Source organism: Cryptomeria japonica, chromosome 10, assembly GCF_030272615.1.
Source record: "Cryptomeria japonica chromosome 10, Sugi_1.0, whole genome shotgun sequence".
NCBI lineage: Eukaryota > Viridiplantae > Streptophyta > Pinopsida > Cupressales > Cupressaceae > Cryptomeria > Cryptomeria japonica.
Genome location: NC_081414.1, coordinates 371,247,203 through 371,264,227, shown reverse-complemented (window position 1 = coordinate 371,264,227; position 17,025 = coordinate 371,247,203). Strand labels below are relative to the sequence as shown.

General features: G+C 36.4%; 1 protein-coding gene across 2 annotated transcripts in view; it reads left to right on the top strand.

The window, feature by feature from the left end:
• Nucleotides 1–497: 497 nt before the first annotated feature.
• Nucleotides 498–17,025, top strand: part of LOC131077488 (dolichol kinase EVAN) — a 65,396-nt gene continuing 48,868 nt past the window's right edge. The window contains exons 1-2 of one of the 2 annotated variants that reach the window (XR_009113590.2): nucleotides 498–1,077; nucleotides 6,094–6,206. Coding sequence is in view for 1 of the 2 variants with exons in the window: in XM_058014984.2 (XP_057870967.1) it covers nucleotides 896–1,077; nucleotides 6,094–6,206 (295 nt within the window). In the remaining variant the exon portion in view is untranslated. The remainder of the gene's footprint in view (nucleotides 1,078–6,093; nucleotides 6,207–17,025) is intronic. The other variant, XM_058014984.2, reaches the window with a different exon arrangement.

Below are 17,025 nucleotides of genomic sequence, written 5' to 3'. Positions count from 1 at the left end.
GTAGTGTTATTGTTGCCTTTAAGAAGTTGTGCATGTAATAAACATTATAATATAGGTTTTAATTTTTGTAGATCATTTGTTCACCATTTTTTTAATCCAATTTAAAAAAAAAACCCTAATGAAATCTAAGCAACCAATCATAAAATGCTCAATATTTTTTAAAAAATTACTATAATAATTAAAAAACATAAGACTATAGTTTAACTATAACTTAAAATGTCTCAATAATTTGTGAAAGAACAATTTAATTTAAATTAATGATGCTGAAAACATTAATCTCTCTAGGAACTAAAAAATCAATAATAACAAACAATTTAATTCAGAATAATGACGCTGAAAACATTAATCTCTGCCTTATATAAAGCAGACCTATAAATCAAATTATAAAGACCCACTACTCTATTACCCATATGCATATTATAATCTAATCCCCATTGACATATGTCAACTCGTATCGGGAAACACTACAAAACAACTACTATCTTATCGAGAGGAAGCTTAGGCTATACGACTCTTGTTAAGTTACAAATTTTGGAATTTGAATGTGACTTAAATTACTGATAAAAAATAACAGGTATGCTGCGGATTCCCGTGGTCATACGCTATTTTTTGGTCAAAATGATCTGACCTCTTCCGAGGATATACCTGCGTGATGGCCTAACGATCCCCACTATTTGAGGATGCCCACCGTTTGTCAGCAAAACTAAGAGCGACCAACATCAGAATTTTTAAAATCCGCTCCCAATAGTAATCCCAATCGAGTTTCCAGTTTCCTTCCGCGTAACATCCTCAAATATACTGTCCATTGTCTGCTCTAAACACGGCCAATTTACGCGTAATTACATAAAAATCAGATCGATCTGCTGAAAAATTCAAACAGGAAAACAAATCAAAGATGGGAAGCCGAGGGGAGTCAATTGTGGTGGCAATGGTCATTACCAGGGTGGTTTCGGTGGTGCCTCGTCTTCTCTCATGGGAGTGTGGAGGACTCCTCTCTTTATGTGCCGCTGCTTTATTCGTCCAGCTCAAAGCAGAACACGCTGCCCACCAATTTAAAATCCAGCGCCTTAACCCCAGGTAACAATATCTATAACAATTACAGTAAAATTCTCTTCGGGTTTATTGCTGACTGCAAAAATTTATCCACAACATGTCAAATTATGTTAGAATTGCAATGCCAGCATACCCAGTTCGACTCCCTTCAGCACCGGATGCAATTCAATTCATGCCAAGACAGAGTTTTTGCAATTGACGATCTAAATTAGACATAATTTGGTTGGTGATCTCTATGTAAGAGGTAAAGGTTAAGGTCTTGCAGCCAAGCCAGACACCATTCCAAAAGGGAATTTCATTCTATTTGCCTTATATATTATTCAAAATCTGTAGCTCTAGGTTTTGACCTCATTAATAGAGTTTGGGAGTAAGCCGAACATTACCAATCTTTTTTTGACCTGTGTAGGCCATATTTATGCTGGAAGTTCCCAAAACTTTTAATTGTTTTCTGGAAAGTGGATTTTTTTATTATTATTACTTCTATATTATGGCGAATCTAATAACCTTATTTGCATTTTAGGTGTTTTAATTGGCAATTTCAGGGTATATTAGATTGGTGAAGTCCCGGCGTTTCCCTTATTTATGTTAGATCTCTGAACAAGGTTTATCTAATGACCACAAGTAATGAAAAATTTGTTTTCAGTAGTTTGTAACTTTGGGTGAATTTAATAATCTTATTTACATTTTATATAAAAATTTAAATTTGATAATTGGCAAATACAATCATTGAAAATTTTGTGAAAAACAAGCGATATTACTCAAAATAGCCCACAATATTTACCTTGCTTTGCTGTGGTTTTTGGGTGTGTTTTTAACCCAAAATGTTGAATTCAATTTTCAAGCTTCGAAGCAATTCAATTAAAAAACAGGTGATTGTAACATTGTACTTTTAGGACATGATTAAGTTCGTGAGCTGTGTTGGCATTGTACATGTTATAGCTCTAACCTTCTACAAATTTCTTTGCAGGTGGGAATATATAGGGGATGGACAAATGTACTGTCCATAATTTGTAAATTTTTGCAAATCTAAATAATTTTATTTACATTTTAGATTAAAACCTGTCTGATGTTTTTTTAAAATAAAGTTGCCTTGTTTGGCAATTTTAATAAATATTGTAATTTTTGGGTGAATTTAATAACTTTTTTAACATTTTATATAAAAATTGAAAATTTTCTATTTGGTAAATGCAATCTTTGGAAACCTTGTGAAAAGCTAGCAGTTTGGCTCAAAATAGCCCATAATATTGTAATGTCCCTTTGTTGAAATAGGATTTATTAATAAATAATAATAATAAATTAAAATATAACAGAATAAAAATAAAAAATATAATTAAAATTTAGTTAAGTTTAATGAATGGTCAAAAGGCATGAAATGAAAAGTTGTGACTCCCTCAAACATGAGATATAAAAGGGAAAGAGAACTCCATTTGGGGGAAAAGGAAAAAAAAGGAAGAAAGAGGGGAGCAAAGTTATCAAGGAAGCATTAATGGGAAGAAGATAAGGAAGCAACTCTTTCCAAGGAGCAGCAATGATGAAAGGTTGTGACCCTTTCAAAGGGTGGTTTTTGTGAAAGGTTATGACCATTAAGAAGAGGTGTGACTCTCCCTCACATTGGAGGATATAAAGTAGAAAAGTTTTCATTTGAGAAGGAAGGATCCATGGAATAGAACAAAATATCTGAAGCATTAAAAGTATATTTAGGAGCAGACCTAAATCAGAATTATAAGAAAATCTGGAAGAATGATATGAACATTTCTCAAAGAGATCAGAACACAAATACAAATCTGCAAACAATAATAAAGCAGGCATTGAAGGAAAAGAAGAGGAAACATTAAATCAATATTCAGAGAATCAGACTTGATGGAATAGAAAGGATTCTCATACACACTTATATATATATATCGGAGTATAGGCAGCAGATCAGATTAATATAAACAGCAAACTTGTGCATTTAAAGAGGGAAACAACATCGAATTGAATCTGTCCAAATTACCACAACAGACTGAAAATACATAACCTGCTATAATTCTACAAGTATATTGGGCAAGATTTAGTGTCCTCCCAAAAAGGGACATTACAAGTGGTATCAGAGCATGTTCCTGCTAGCTTGAGGGAAATTAGTTAATGGAATTAAGTCAACAAGCTTTAAGGGCTATCAAAAGAGAAAGGAAGAAAGCCAATTAGAGGCAATGTTCGACAGGGAAACAAAAGGAAATCCAAGTAGGTAAACGAGGCATGATGAGGAAGATCTTAAAAGCATCCAAGCAGGAGAAGAAGGGAGAATAAACAAATGGATCTTTGTGGAGGAGCCAATCTAGTAATTATGGCACCCTTCCATCCCCAAGATCTATGGGACATTTTAAGCAAATGTTTGAAGCGTATTGGAGAAATCTTACGACACATCAATGAGCATACAAGAGCAGAAAGATTCGGGTTAGGCTCACTTTCTGACTTCTTGAAGGTCACATGCATTCTAGAATCATTTGGGTTAAGCCTAAACAATTCCCTATCTGAGATCCTTTAGTAACCACCAAATTCTTTTTTACCAACCTGCAACTAGACTTCTCAAAGGTAACATGCATTCTAGAATCATTCAACTTGTATACGGAAAGTAAGTTTCTTGCAAGTCTTGGAATATGCAAAACATTATTAAGAGTTTGAATTCTTTCATCACCGAAACACAACTTTACATTTCCCTTACTGACAATCCGCTTAGTGCTGTTATCACCAAGAAAAACTTCTCCATCATATTTTGAGTATGTAGAGAACCACTCCTTATGAGGAGTTATCTGGTAGGAGTAACTTGAGTCAATAAGACAAAGCATCATCAGGAATAGTGTTAGCAAAAATGAATAAAGAATCATTTTCAGCATCATCAGAGGACTTCTCTAGAGCAATCTGCACTCTTTTAGTTATTCTTATATTCATTCTTCACTTGCCCTCTTTTACCACAATTCCAACATGTTGCTCTTCCCTGGGGTTTTGGAGTGCCCTTATGACTTAGATTTGTCATTATTCTTATCTCCTTTTGGCCCTTCTTTCACTTTGGATCTTTTCTAGACATGCAGAGCATCTTGGGAGCCAATAGTCATCGATTTTCTTTTCATTTCTTTTGAGATAAGAGTGACAATGAGATTATCCATATTTGGAGCTGCTCCACTACCAGTAATGGCAAAGATTAGATTTTTCCAAGATTGAGATCAACAAGGTGCATAAATTTTCTCCCTCTATCTTAACATCTACTGATGCAAGCCGACTTAAAATCAAATTAAAAGCATTCATATTATCTGCAATAGAATCACCATCCTTTATTTTAAAGAATATAAACGGTTTTTAACCTATGACACATGGGGATGTGTCCCCAGGATTTTGCCGGTGTCCCCGTACTGGGACATTTTGAGGACGGGGACAGCCCGGGGAAGTTTCCTTAGGTCTGCCACTGTAAACAGTACATGCTTTGAACAAATTATTGGGGTTTCAATGAAAGTATATATATTATAGACTAACTATCCACAAGAATGCACTCCAACGTTTGAAAACATGAAGATTGTTGTGTTTTAAGGATTCTATAATGTATATTTCAATATGATGAATGATTTTGTAATGTATATATATTTTTATATAGCCATCCCCTGCCATCCTGTGCCATCCCATGCTGTCCCCAAAAATGGCCTCAAAAAATCCCATCCCCCGAAATGTGTCCCCTCGTCCTTGTGTCCTAGAAACTTGGTGTAACATAGATTATAACTTGTTACAAAATATTTTAGTCTGGTGAATATCACCTATCATCTTTCAAACTTATATGTGGTTGTCTCCTTTGAAACATCAAGAGGGCAAAATCTACAAGACACAACTGCATGATTCCTCATGCCTTCTTGTCAAACTTTTTCCAGTCTTCATCAGACATAGTAGCTGGCTTCGATTCTTATGAATTTGACAAAGAATGATCTCTTTCTTTCACTTTAACTTCCACATCTGTTAACTAGAAATATTGAACTTCTCAATATCCTGATGAGAGGTAGAGGCCATGGTATGCAATCCTTTCTCATTGATTTCCAAAACCCACACAATGCAAAAACTCCTACTGCAACCAAAAAGCCTCCAATACTTAAGAGAAAGTTCCGTTTTCAAAAGAACTATTGGCTTTGATACCAAATGTTGGAAATCAAGGTGAAACTATTGCAATATTAACTTTCACAATATGTATGCATATCTGAAATCTAAGATTACCCAATATTATTAAGTATGTGATTGCAAAAGAACAAAGAGCAGTAAATACAAGTGACAGTATTCATGTGGAGAAACCCTTGCGGAAAAAAAAATCCTTAAAATGAGTATGCATCAATACAACATCTCTGTTTGACAATATTCAGGTAGCACTTCATTACTTCTTGAACTTGCAAAAAAAACTGTAATACCACTAATCCAAGGCACCAATTTATGAAAGAGTTGGAGGTGAGATTACAATTGTGGTATCTCAGAACGAGTGGTAAAACCTGATAGGAGACAACTAGATTTTGCTAGTTTCTGAACCATGGGATGAAAGCCTGACTACTAATGGTTGTAAATTTTGGTAGAGTTTTAATATGTTAATTTACGTGTCAAAAAGTTGAGTTATGTTTTTATTTTTGAAAAATTTGCCACTTGAAAATAGGAGATATTATGCCCATTAGCAAAAATATCCGTGTTTTCAAAAATTATATTTTGCCATTGTAAGAGTTTAAAAAAATATCAGCTAAGTTTTTATTAAAATGTCCACAAAGCTAATAGATTAGCCAAAATTTACAAGCTGTATTTGAAAAACCTGAGATTTTCCTGAAATATTAGCCCAAAAATGCTTGTATACTTAATTTTTTAAAATTGAAAGATTTTCCTGTTGTTCTTCATTTTCTAAAAAGTTCTGTTATTTAGCATTTACCATGTTGGTGCATCTAATTTTTAAAATTTTCCGTGAACAACTTATCCACTTTCCAGAAAAGTAATCCATAGTTCTTTCCTGTCTCTGGACTTGATGTTTTTTTTGTGTGTCTCTTGTTCCAGGCCAGGTTCTTCATCAGGAATTTTCTTGGGAGCAGTGACACTGCCTACTGTTATGTTGTCACGATTGATTCAGCTACAGCGGAGCCTTCTTGCATACGGGAGTGAGAGTCCAGGTAGGTTTTTTTTGTAATGGAATAAGCATATGTATTGGAAATGGGTATTAATTGTAATAATGACTTAATTGATGTGGCTTAAATTCTTTTGATGCATAAAGTAGCCACTTAGTTATTAGACTATGAATTTATGTTATTATCATAAAAGCCTAAAATTCCTTATGGGAATGGAATTGATTGTAACTTGTGTGCCAATTATGTCTGTTTTTAATTATCTTATTTATTGGGGAATTGCCAAAAGCCAACTGTCGTTTTCAGAATGAGCTGCATTACCAATCTCTGCTGGAATATGAACTGAGGCCATTGTGCTGATAAGTTCAGAATCTTGCTGCTAGGCCACATATCTCTGGGTAATGGATAATGGAGAAATTAGATTTAGTTCTTTGTGCATATCATGTATTCAATTTTTTTTTCTAGTAGTTTTGTTATTGACACAAAATTTATGTATTCAAGAATGTTGCTTGTTTCTATAGAAAATGGAGCACAAGCAGGTAAAATTACTTTGTATGATGCTACAATATACAAACTTGCAGACACTTAATACAGACAAACCCCTGTGTAACAAGATTGTAACAATCTTGAAGCTTCTAGTAGGCATCACACACTGTCTGTTAATTACAAAATCCTCAAACAATCATTGTGCCTATTCTAATAATATATCTAATACCCTCTCTTAATGACTAAACCAGATACAATCCCAAGTTTATGTCTAAATTTGGTAAATTTATTTCTTTCTAGAGGTTTAGTTATTATGTCAGCAATTTGCTTCTCTTAGAACAATAATACAGACATGTTTTCATTATTGATCAGCTGGCAAGAATAATGTTGATAATTGATAAATTATAATATGCTTTGTTTTGGCATGCTAGCTTGGATTCTTCAGCATCTTGAGCAAAAGTGAGGTTAGTGTTGTCTGGTCAAGTTGAATTGACCAATATTCATGCAACCACATTGCCTCACAATCTGTATTGATGGCTGCTTTATAGCATGCTTTTGTGGAAGATAAAACAATCTCTATGTTGCAGCTTGAACTCTAGGAGTTGCAGGACTAGGAATGAACCTGGAAGTCCTAGAGGAAGTTGTTTGTGTCGATGGAATGGAGAAATCCGTATGAAACGATCTCATAAATTTAGCCCTCCACTCAAGTATGAGCTTTCCACAAACCCAAACCTCTTTCTCGGTGATATGAAAATTCACTTTCCAATTAAGAAAGCAAATATTGCACTTCCAATGCCGATTCCTCACTGAATTTTTGTACTTTCTTTGTATCACGGATGGTGAGAAACTGTCACAAAGGATTCTTCTTGCTAAATGACACCTTGGTCCATTGAGCCAACATCATAGAAGGGCATTTACATTTCATTGTGCCTGCAACTGAATTTAGTTTGTATTGCCTCCTCTTTCTTTTCCAGTCCTCATTTGCACTGCCCATTTCTCGATTATGTTGTAATCCTCATTATTGTAATTCATGTTGCAGTGACAAAAACAAAATAGTAATCTAAACCTCAAGAAATCAATATATAATCAAAAGCAGCACCATGGCCCATTTAAAGTGCATTTTTGAAGTCCAATTGCAAAAAAAGAATAAGAAAAAAACAATACTTATGGCAAGTGCCAATAACATTGCAACGATATTTTTAGCCCTTTTAAAATGCATTTCAAACCTCAATTGCAAAAGAAAAAAGAACAGCACTTGGGGCAAGTGCCAGAAACAAAATAACAATTTTAAACACGATGCAAATTAGAGAAACCAAAAAATAACTTCTTTGATTCCTTCTTATTTAAAATTTAAACAACAAAGAAAACCTTTTATTTTTCAACATATTAACCAATGAACAATGAAAAAAATCATTGTCCAATGGGTCAATGTGTTTGAATGCTTGAATCAAAAAACAACTTTGAAATTACAAAAAAATGAAAAAAAAAGCTTTGAGTCATGCACATGCCTAGTTTTGTCTTTTCCTGTGATTGCAAGAAGACTTTCTACGTCCTCTTCCTCTTTAACTAATTTCCTCCTCTGCTTTTGGTGAATGCAAAAATAATTATAGGCATTGGATTTAAGAGTATTTTGAGGTGGGGGCCTTGGTGGCATCCTTTTAGGGTTTATTTTGTTTTAAAAAATTCTTTTTAAAAAAAATTGAATGTTTTTTAATATTCTGTAAAACTGTAAAGTTACTGACTGTTGGCTTCCCTAGGCAAATCGAGGAATGTCTTGAAAACATGAATCAAAGGTTGGCATAAATGGTTGGAGCAAGAATTGAACATGAAGAAAATATGACAGTGGTGTTGTCCTGGGGATCATGATGATAACAAGGGCCCCACTATACACTAGTGACTTTTGTGAGAGTAGAACTGCAACTAAGTGAAGAAAGTCATAAAGTATTACCTGGTAAGTAAGAAAGTCGAGTGAAAGAGGTTGTATGCACCATCGAAGAAGCCCAGGGAAGGGAATAATTGAGAGGAAAGATCATGGAAGAGGTCTTTATCAAGGCCATCCAGGGTACAAACTTTCAAAGTATTCAAAAAAGAACTTAAGGGACAAGATTCTTGAAGCCACTTGATCAATAGAGATGACAGTGAAATTGAAAACACTCTGCACATTCTGGACTCACACCATATACTTGGAAGCAGTAAATAAAGCTCTAGCTGTTAATTCAGACAAGATTGATTACTGAGATTGCCTATACATAAAATAAGGAAAATTATTATGTGCCCTTAGTGGTTAGAGCATGTTGTCAAATATGGCCAGATTAATGGAATCAATGAATGGGAGGGGAGGAATTTGTGCCATGGTTGAAGACAAGGATGCACACATTGAAATGGAAATTACTTCTACATAAAGGTTTTATATCTCGACATCTAAGAATGTGAGATTGATAGCAGAATTAAGAATACTATACGAAGAGAAATAAAAAATGCAAGTAAAGTGGCAAAGAATTAAATAGTAAGGGCAAAAGTCAAGATTAGGAATTAAATGATCCAAAATGTTTAAGCATGGAAAAGGGGGACATTTTAGCATGACTTGTCGGAGCAAGAATCAAACTTGAATAAAATATGCTAGTGGTTTAGTTTTGGGATCATAATGATGAAGATTCCCCACTAAATACTGGTGAATTTTGTGAGAATAGAAGTGTAGTGAAGGTAAGGTCATCGTAGATCCCGACCCAGTAACTAAGAAAGCAGGGTGAAAGAGGGTCAACGTACCCTTGAGGAAGCCCAGGGAAGTATGAGTAAGAAGAAAGATACATAAGAGGTTTTCAGCAAGGCCATCGAGAGAATGACCTTTGAAAATGTGTTAGTATTCAATTTAAGAAGTCAAGAGACAAGATCCCTAATGATATATGATCAGGAAAGTTTGCAAATAGAGGTGATGGTGAAACTGGAAACACTTTACACATTCTGGACTGACATCATGTACTTGGACTCGGTAAATATAAGTTTAATACAAACAAGATTGATTATGTGAGATTTCCTATACATCATAGGGAAAATTGTGACAAGTCCTTAATGGTTGGAGCACTTTGTCAAAAATGGCCAGAAAATGAAGTCAGTGTATGAGGGGAGAGGAATGAGTTATTTTGTGGTATTTGTAGGCAAAAAACACATTTATTATAGTTGACTAAATTGAGATAGAAATTACTTCTCCATTTTCAGGTTTTATTTAATGGCACATTAGAATGTGGGTATGATGGTTCAATTAAGAACAATATAGGAAATGAAATTATAAATGGGGGTAAAATTGCCAAAAATAAGAATAGGACAAAAATCAAAATTAGGAATTAAAATCAGAGGCTAACAGAATGATCACCAAGGTTGGCCTACGATGAAATGGTTCAAGTGTGGAAAATGGTGGACATTTTAGCATGAATGGTTGGAACAAGAATTAAACATGAAGGAAATATGCTAGTGCTGTGGTCATCGTGATCATGAGGATAAAGATGTCTCCATCACACATCAATGAGTTTTGTGAGAGAACTGCAGCTAAGTGAAAGTCATAAATCTTGACCTGGAAACTATGAAAGCTGAGAGGGATATAACACACCAAGGAATTCTAAGTAAGGGAATGAGTGAGAAGAAGGAAATATGACAAGTCTTTAGAAAAGGGTATCCACAGGATGAACATCAAAAGTACTTAAAAAGAAGTGAAGGGACAAGATTCCTCGTGATACTTGATTGGGAAACTTTGCAAATAGAGATGATTATGAAATTGCCAACACTAAACACATTTTGGACTGACCATATATTTGGAAGCAGTAATATAGGTTCAATACAAACAAGATTTATCATGGATTCATGTGAGATTGCCCATACAGCATAGGGAAAATCATGATGAGCCCTTTGTAGTTGTGGAGTTCTTTGTCAAAGATGGCCAGATTAATAAAGTTAAATGATGGAGTTGTGCAGTAATTGTGGACAAGGACACACTCACTGTAGCTAAAGAAACTGAGATAGAAACTACTTATGCATCTTAAAGTTTTATATAATGACATGTTCAAGTGGGGGTATAGCGGCAGAATTAAGAATAAGATGGAAAAAGAAATTATAATTGTGGGTAAATTGGCAAAGAATAAGAAGGTGAGGGTAAAACCTTAAAGTAGGAATTAAATTTGGGCTTACTGAGTGATTGCCAGGGTTGGCCTATGACGAAATGTTTCAAGTGTGAAAAGGGGGACATTTTAGCAGGAATTGTTGGAGTAAGAATCAAATATTGAGAAAATATTCTGGTGGTGTGGTCCTGGGGACCACGATAATAAAGAGGACCCTGCCACAGATCAGTGAATTTTGTGAGAGTAGAACTGCAGGTAGGTGGTCATATTTCCTGATCTTGTAACTAAGAAAGCTGAGTGAAAAAGGTTCAACACACCAACAAAGAAGTCCAGTGAAGGTAATGAGTGGGAAGAAAGATACATAAGAGGTTTTTAGAAAGGCCATCTAGAGGATGAGCATTAAAAGTATTCAAAAAGAAGTGAAGGACAAGGTCCCTGATGACACTTGATCAGGAAAGTTTGCAAATAGAGAAGATGGTGAAACTGAAAACATTTTACACATTCTGGACATGTCAGGATGCTTAATGAAATGATGATGATGTTAGGTGCAGAAAATCAAGCATGTCAAGTGAGATGCAACCTCTGTACGAAAGTGATTGCATGAGTGTCTGGAGACTGATGAGCATATAATTGATATGGAACCCTTAGAATTAATAATGATTGATAATGCAGAGGAGTTCCTGAAAATTATGATCAAGTGTTTAAGCAGTAAAAAGAGGTGAAGCAAAGAAGCCTAAAAGGAATCAGACAAGCACTTTTTCCAAGCAGGATGGAAGAGCATCCTCCCCTCCATGAACGCTTGGACATTTCATCCGGTAGATAATGCTTTCTATGTCATGAAGTTTCACAGTTTGGCATTCAATTAGTAGCACAGAAGGAAGATGGAGAAAGATCCCACTGTTAAAAAGGAAAGTCTAATGATTAACATATTTTATTAAGTTGGAAACAATTCATATTTGCATAATTAATGCCAGATGCTAGATAAAATAAAATCTTAAAATAAATAAATGAAACAAGTCCTTAAGATTCAACTTAAGAAAACAATGGGACAAGAAATTTAGATAGAACCCCACAAAGTTTGATTTGGCAAGGGAGGATGAATGCGATTCTCTCAAAGTCAGCTTTTCAGCACATTTTTTTATTTAATGAAAAGGGAAAAAGCTTCTTCGGTGAGATGTATTGAAAATTGAGGAATATTATATCCTACATTTGGTCCTTTAAGTATAGTTAGTAGGCAATTGGATTGATTTGAATATCATTTAGAGGGACTGATATCAGTATGTGTAAATAAATGAACTTTGGAAGGTTTAAGGGATACGTTAGGATATCTAGTTCCCCTAGTTTGATGAGCACAAGATTATACTAAGGTTGGGGGGAGGGGTGAATCAGTATAAGACAATTTTTACTTTTTCAAACTGACAACCACAATGATATCAATTGCACAACATCATTCACGTAAGGTCTAAAAATTATGCAAAATGAGAAAAACACATGATTTATGTGGAGCAAAATAGATTTTCTTATATAAACTATTTTGACAAACTTCGTAGGCAACAACCCATTGGCCACACCAATCATCACAACTGAGCACTGACTCAACAAGAGACATTAATCTCTTTTGATAGGAGGCACCAACCTCCCCAATATGAGGCACCGACCTCTCCAATATGAGGCACCAACCTCAATCACAAGAAAGTCTTTGTCTGCTCAAAAACTGCTCTAACAAATCTGCTCAAATATTCCTTGATATCTGATATAAATCAGCTCTTAAGTCTGCTCAATCTGCTCCAAATCTGCTACAGATTACCTTGATAAATGTGCTATAAGACCACTCTTAAGTCTGCTCCAAATCTGCTCTTAGTCCTGTTCCAAATGTGCTACAAATCCCCTCAGAAAATCTGCCATATAACTCCTAGAAAGGTCTTCAATGAATCTTCCTTAAATCACTTTGAAGGTCTGCCTTATATCTGCCTTAAATCACCTTGAAGGTCTGCCTTAAATCTGCTTTTAGTTCTGCAATATATTTCGTTAATTGCTTGATGTCCTTACCTCAACTTCATCTTTTTATTTATACCCCAATCACGCCTTTTCACCCAAGAAGTCAACCTCATATGAAAATAATAATTTTAATTTAATTTCACTAATGTTGTCAGCCAGCTTTTGCACATAGATAAATTTCTTTTATTATTAATACACAGGTTGGCCAGCCCTTAGAATTCAAGTATTTATCTTTGGAACTCAATAAATATTTTCTAATCAAACCTCCTTTGACATCAATAATAAATCGTCTTCACATTTATTCCCATTTGACATCAATGACAACAATATTTTCAACAATCTCCCCCTTTGTCATTCATGGCAACCTCTCAAAAGAAATCTTGTGAATGCAACAGGAATAAACTTCTCCCCTTGACTAAAATATTCCCCCTAATTCTATTCCTCCCCCTTTCACATCAATGGCAAAGGGTCTTTTGGTTAAAAGATAAGAAAATGAATAGCTACCCTTTAACACATGCTACTTCTAAAAAACTTAGTGATAGGATGAGATTGATATCGCTCCCAATTTCTCTTTTGTGTACTTGTTGTGACCTTTTTCACACATCGCCCCATTGCAAATGGGGACCCTCTCTTTTCTTGCTTTCTAGGGTTTTGTTAGTGTCCTGTGACCTTTTGCTGCAGTTTCACCAAGCCTTGTCCAGTTTAGAGCATTTCAGGCCCTGATGATTGAAAGTTAGTTTTTGCAAGTTACGTGATTCCGAAGTGTGAACACCACCAGAGTGCTTAGAAAGGCCAAAGGACAAAGATCGCAATTGATTTGGACGAATTTGGACAACTTTCTATTTTTAGAAAGTTTGCTTTTTCCTATTTTTTTAGGAAGTTTCGTTTTTGGCATTTTTAGCCCAATCCTTGGTATGACTATTTTTAGAAAGTTTTCCCTATTTTTTAGGGATGTCTGCTTTTTGCTTTTTCGGGATGCAAACCTAGGGTTTACACTTTCACCACTGACCAGCTTCGACCGGAACTCGAAAATTTCAAGTTTTGAACTAAAAAAGCTAAATCCCTAGATTTTAGGCTTTTTGCTTTTTTGGGATGCAAACCTAGGGTTTACACTTTCACCACTGACCAGCTTCGACTGGAACTCGAAAACTCCAAGTTTCGACCTAAAAAGCTAAATCCCTAGATTTTAGGCTTTTGTTGCTTCAGACGATCCACCTAGGCATGGATTTCAAATTTCAAGTTAATCCAGTTAAATTTTGAAATTTTTCTAAAAATCCTCTAAGTCTGGCTAACAAAGGGTTTTTTTGCAGGTACAAATGAGGCCATCCAGAAGTCCGCCATGTGTTGAAGAGGCCATGATGGCCAACACTCTAAAGTCCGCCCATGAGAGGATGTGTTGAAGACCGCCTTGCATGGAGCAACCACCAAAGTCCGCCATGTATGCATTGGGAGGTCATGTGGGAGCACTCCCCAAAGTCCGCCACTGTCTTGGAGGCCATGTAGGAGGCACCTTCAAAGTCCGCCATGTGTGTAAGGTGCATAGGGGTACAACCCAAAGTGATGGAGGAACCTAGCCCGAAGTCCGCCATAGGCTAGGAGGGTCATGAGGAGAGGTCTCCAAAGTCCGCCCAAGGTAGGGAGAGCCTACAAAGTCCGCCCAAGAGCAACCTCCAAAGTCCGCCCAAGGTAAGAGAGCTATGAGGAGCCTAGCCTGAAGTCCGCCATAGGCTAGGAGGGTCATGAGGAGAGGTCTCCAAAGTCCGCCCAAGGTAGGGAGAGCCTACAAAGTCCGCCCAAGGTGGAGAAGCCACCAAAGTCCGCCCAAGAGCACCAAGTCTAAACTCCGCCATAGGTTGGGAGGTCATGAAGGAGTCTTCAAAGTCCGCCTAAGCTAGAGGGCCCTCAAAGTCCGCCATGTGTGTAGGGTGCCCAGGGGTAAGGTCTAAAGTTTGCCCTAGGGGATGTGTTCTAAACTCCGCCCTAAGCCATGGGAGATAGCTATGTCTAAACTCCGCCATGTGTGTGATGCCACCAACACCTTCCAAAGTCCGCCATACACATGGGAAGACCTTCCAAAGTCCGCCAAAACTTGGAGAAGATGAAGATAAACTTCCAAGAGTCCGCCTAGACATGGAAGGTCAAACCAAGTCAACGTGATGTCAAAAAATCCACAGAAATTTCAAAATCCAAAATGAAGAAAATATCTTCAAAAAAAATCCAAAATGGAAAGTTTTTTTTGGAGGAGAAGAATATTGAAAGATTATTGAGATATTAAATCAAAATGGAAAGTTTTTTTGAAAGGGAATATTGGAGAATTGATAAATATCTTCAAACTTAAATCAAAATGGAATGTTTTTTATGAGATATTGTCTTAAAACTGGGAAACATGAAGTTCAAATTAGAAGTATGAGTTGGATGATTTTAAGGGTTTCTACTTGAAGATTTAACCTTGTCTACAAATACTTCATTATCAACTTCAATATTACACCAAGAAGTTCAAAGTTACTAAGGAGAGCTTAGTAAAGTATGTCAGTTTGAAGATCATCTGGAGAAAATTCTAGATATTGCTGGAAGTTGGATAATATTTTTTGGCAAAAGTTTTACAGATTTTTGGAGAAAGGCAACTAGCACGAGGAAGAATTATCTAAACTTTTCTGAATTTTCTGAGTATTCTGGAGAAAATTCTAGCCTTACTTCTATCCAAGTCAGAGGTGAAATTAAAATTATGAATTTTCTGAATATTTTCCAGAATTTAATAAATGATTTTCTCGAAAATTTTGGAGGAAGAAAATCATTTTTTTTTTTGCTAAGTACGAATTTTTTTTTTGAAAGTTTTGACACTTGGTGGTAACCACAACCAGCCTTAAGACTGAGGGTTTTTAGGTGGAAATTCGATTTTTATGGCTAAGTATGAGAATAAAATGGAAAATTTTCCAACACTTAGCCATTTTGCAGCCCCGTTATTTTCAAAACTTTGCAAATCATTTTCTAACTTTAAAATTTCATTATTTGCTTGCAGGCCCCAGACATTATGAAATTCCAGGTAGACAAAGATGCTCCTCCAGAGTCGAGAATGACTTCAAAGTGGAAGAACATCAGCGACACCAACCTCAGACACATCAACCTGAGGGAATTTAAGAAGCGAATGTTTGGTTTGGACAACCTTGTGCCTACCACCATTGCGCGAAAGATGATGAAGAGTGGTATCGTGCATGCCGCTGGCTTCCTCCCCACCATGCAGTGCAATGAACTAGTAGTCGAATGTGCCAAACACTACAACCCCATCAGTAAGGACATTGTTGCACCTGATGGAAGAGTGCTGGTGAATGTCAGCGATGAGGCCATCAGAGAGGCCTTCAGGATCCCAGAGTACCACAACACAGTGTATATGACAAAGGACGTAGCTGATAGTCTGTACCATGACCACCTAGAGGAATACGATGCCATAGTTAACCATTCCTGGCTAGACAAGCCAAGGAAGGGCGCCTCTAAACTCTAGAGAAAGAACCTAGTGCGAGCATACTTCAAGGAGGACATTGGGGACATGATTGTCCTGCTCAATAGAATAATAGGAAATCCTCAGGGAGCTCCATTCGAACCTTGGATGTATTATTTCATTAATGAAATAATCAATGGAGTAAAAATGATAGACTGGGCTTGGATGATCAGCGACAACCTAGACAGCCAGCTAAGGAACCTGGAGACGAATAGGACTTTCTTCATGAGTTCTTACTTGTTTTATTCTTTGGCTAGGACCTACAGGTACAGAGGTCTCACTTGTAGAGGAGAAGTTGGGAACAAGGAGAACCAGTTTCCAGTATACGATTGCTATCCCCAGCTCCACATGGAGGAGAAATTCCATTTCAAAAGGGTGAATGATACCTTCCTGATGCACATTACCCGGACACTTCAAGGTGGCCTGCACCAGAGGCTCTCTCAAGAGTCTATGGACTTCATCGATCGGTTCGGGTGTTGGTACATCCAATATCCAAAATTCACTTACCTCCGAATTCAGGGATTCTCCGGGCCTCCATACAAGCTTCTAGCTTACCCTACCAACCGAGTGGTGTTGCTCGAGGTTGTGAGACAATTGGAGGAGTATATAGTGATTCAAAGGGATAAGCAAAAGAAGGCAGGGACGTCCTCACTTACAATCGGTAATGGGCTGGAAACATGTCCATCATCATAGGCCTGGTATCCCTTCTATCAATACAAGGCAAGAAAAGATTTCGATCCATTCCATAGGATAAAGAAGATTGAAGGAACAACGTTTG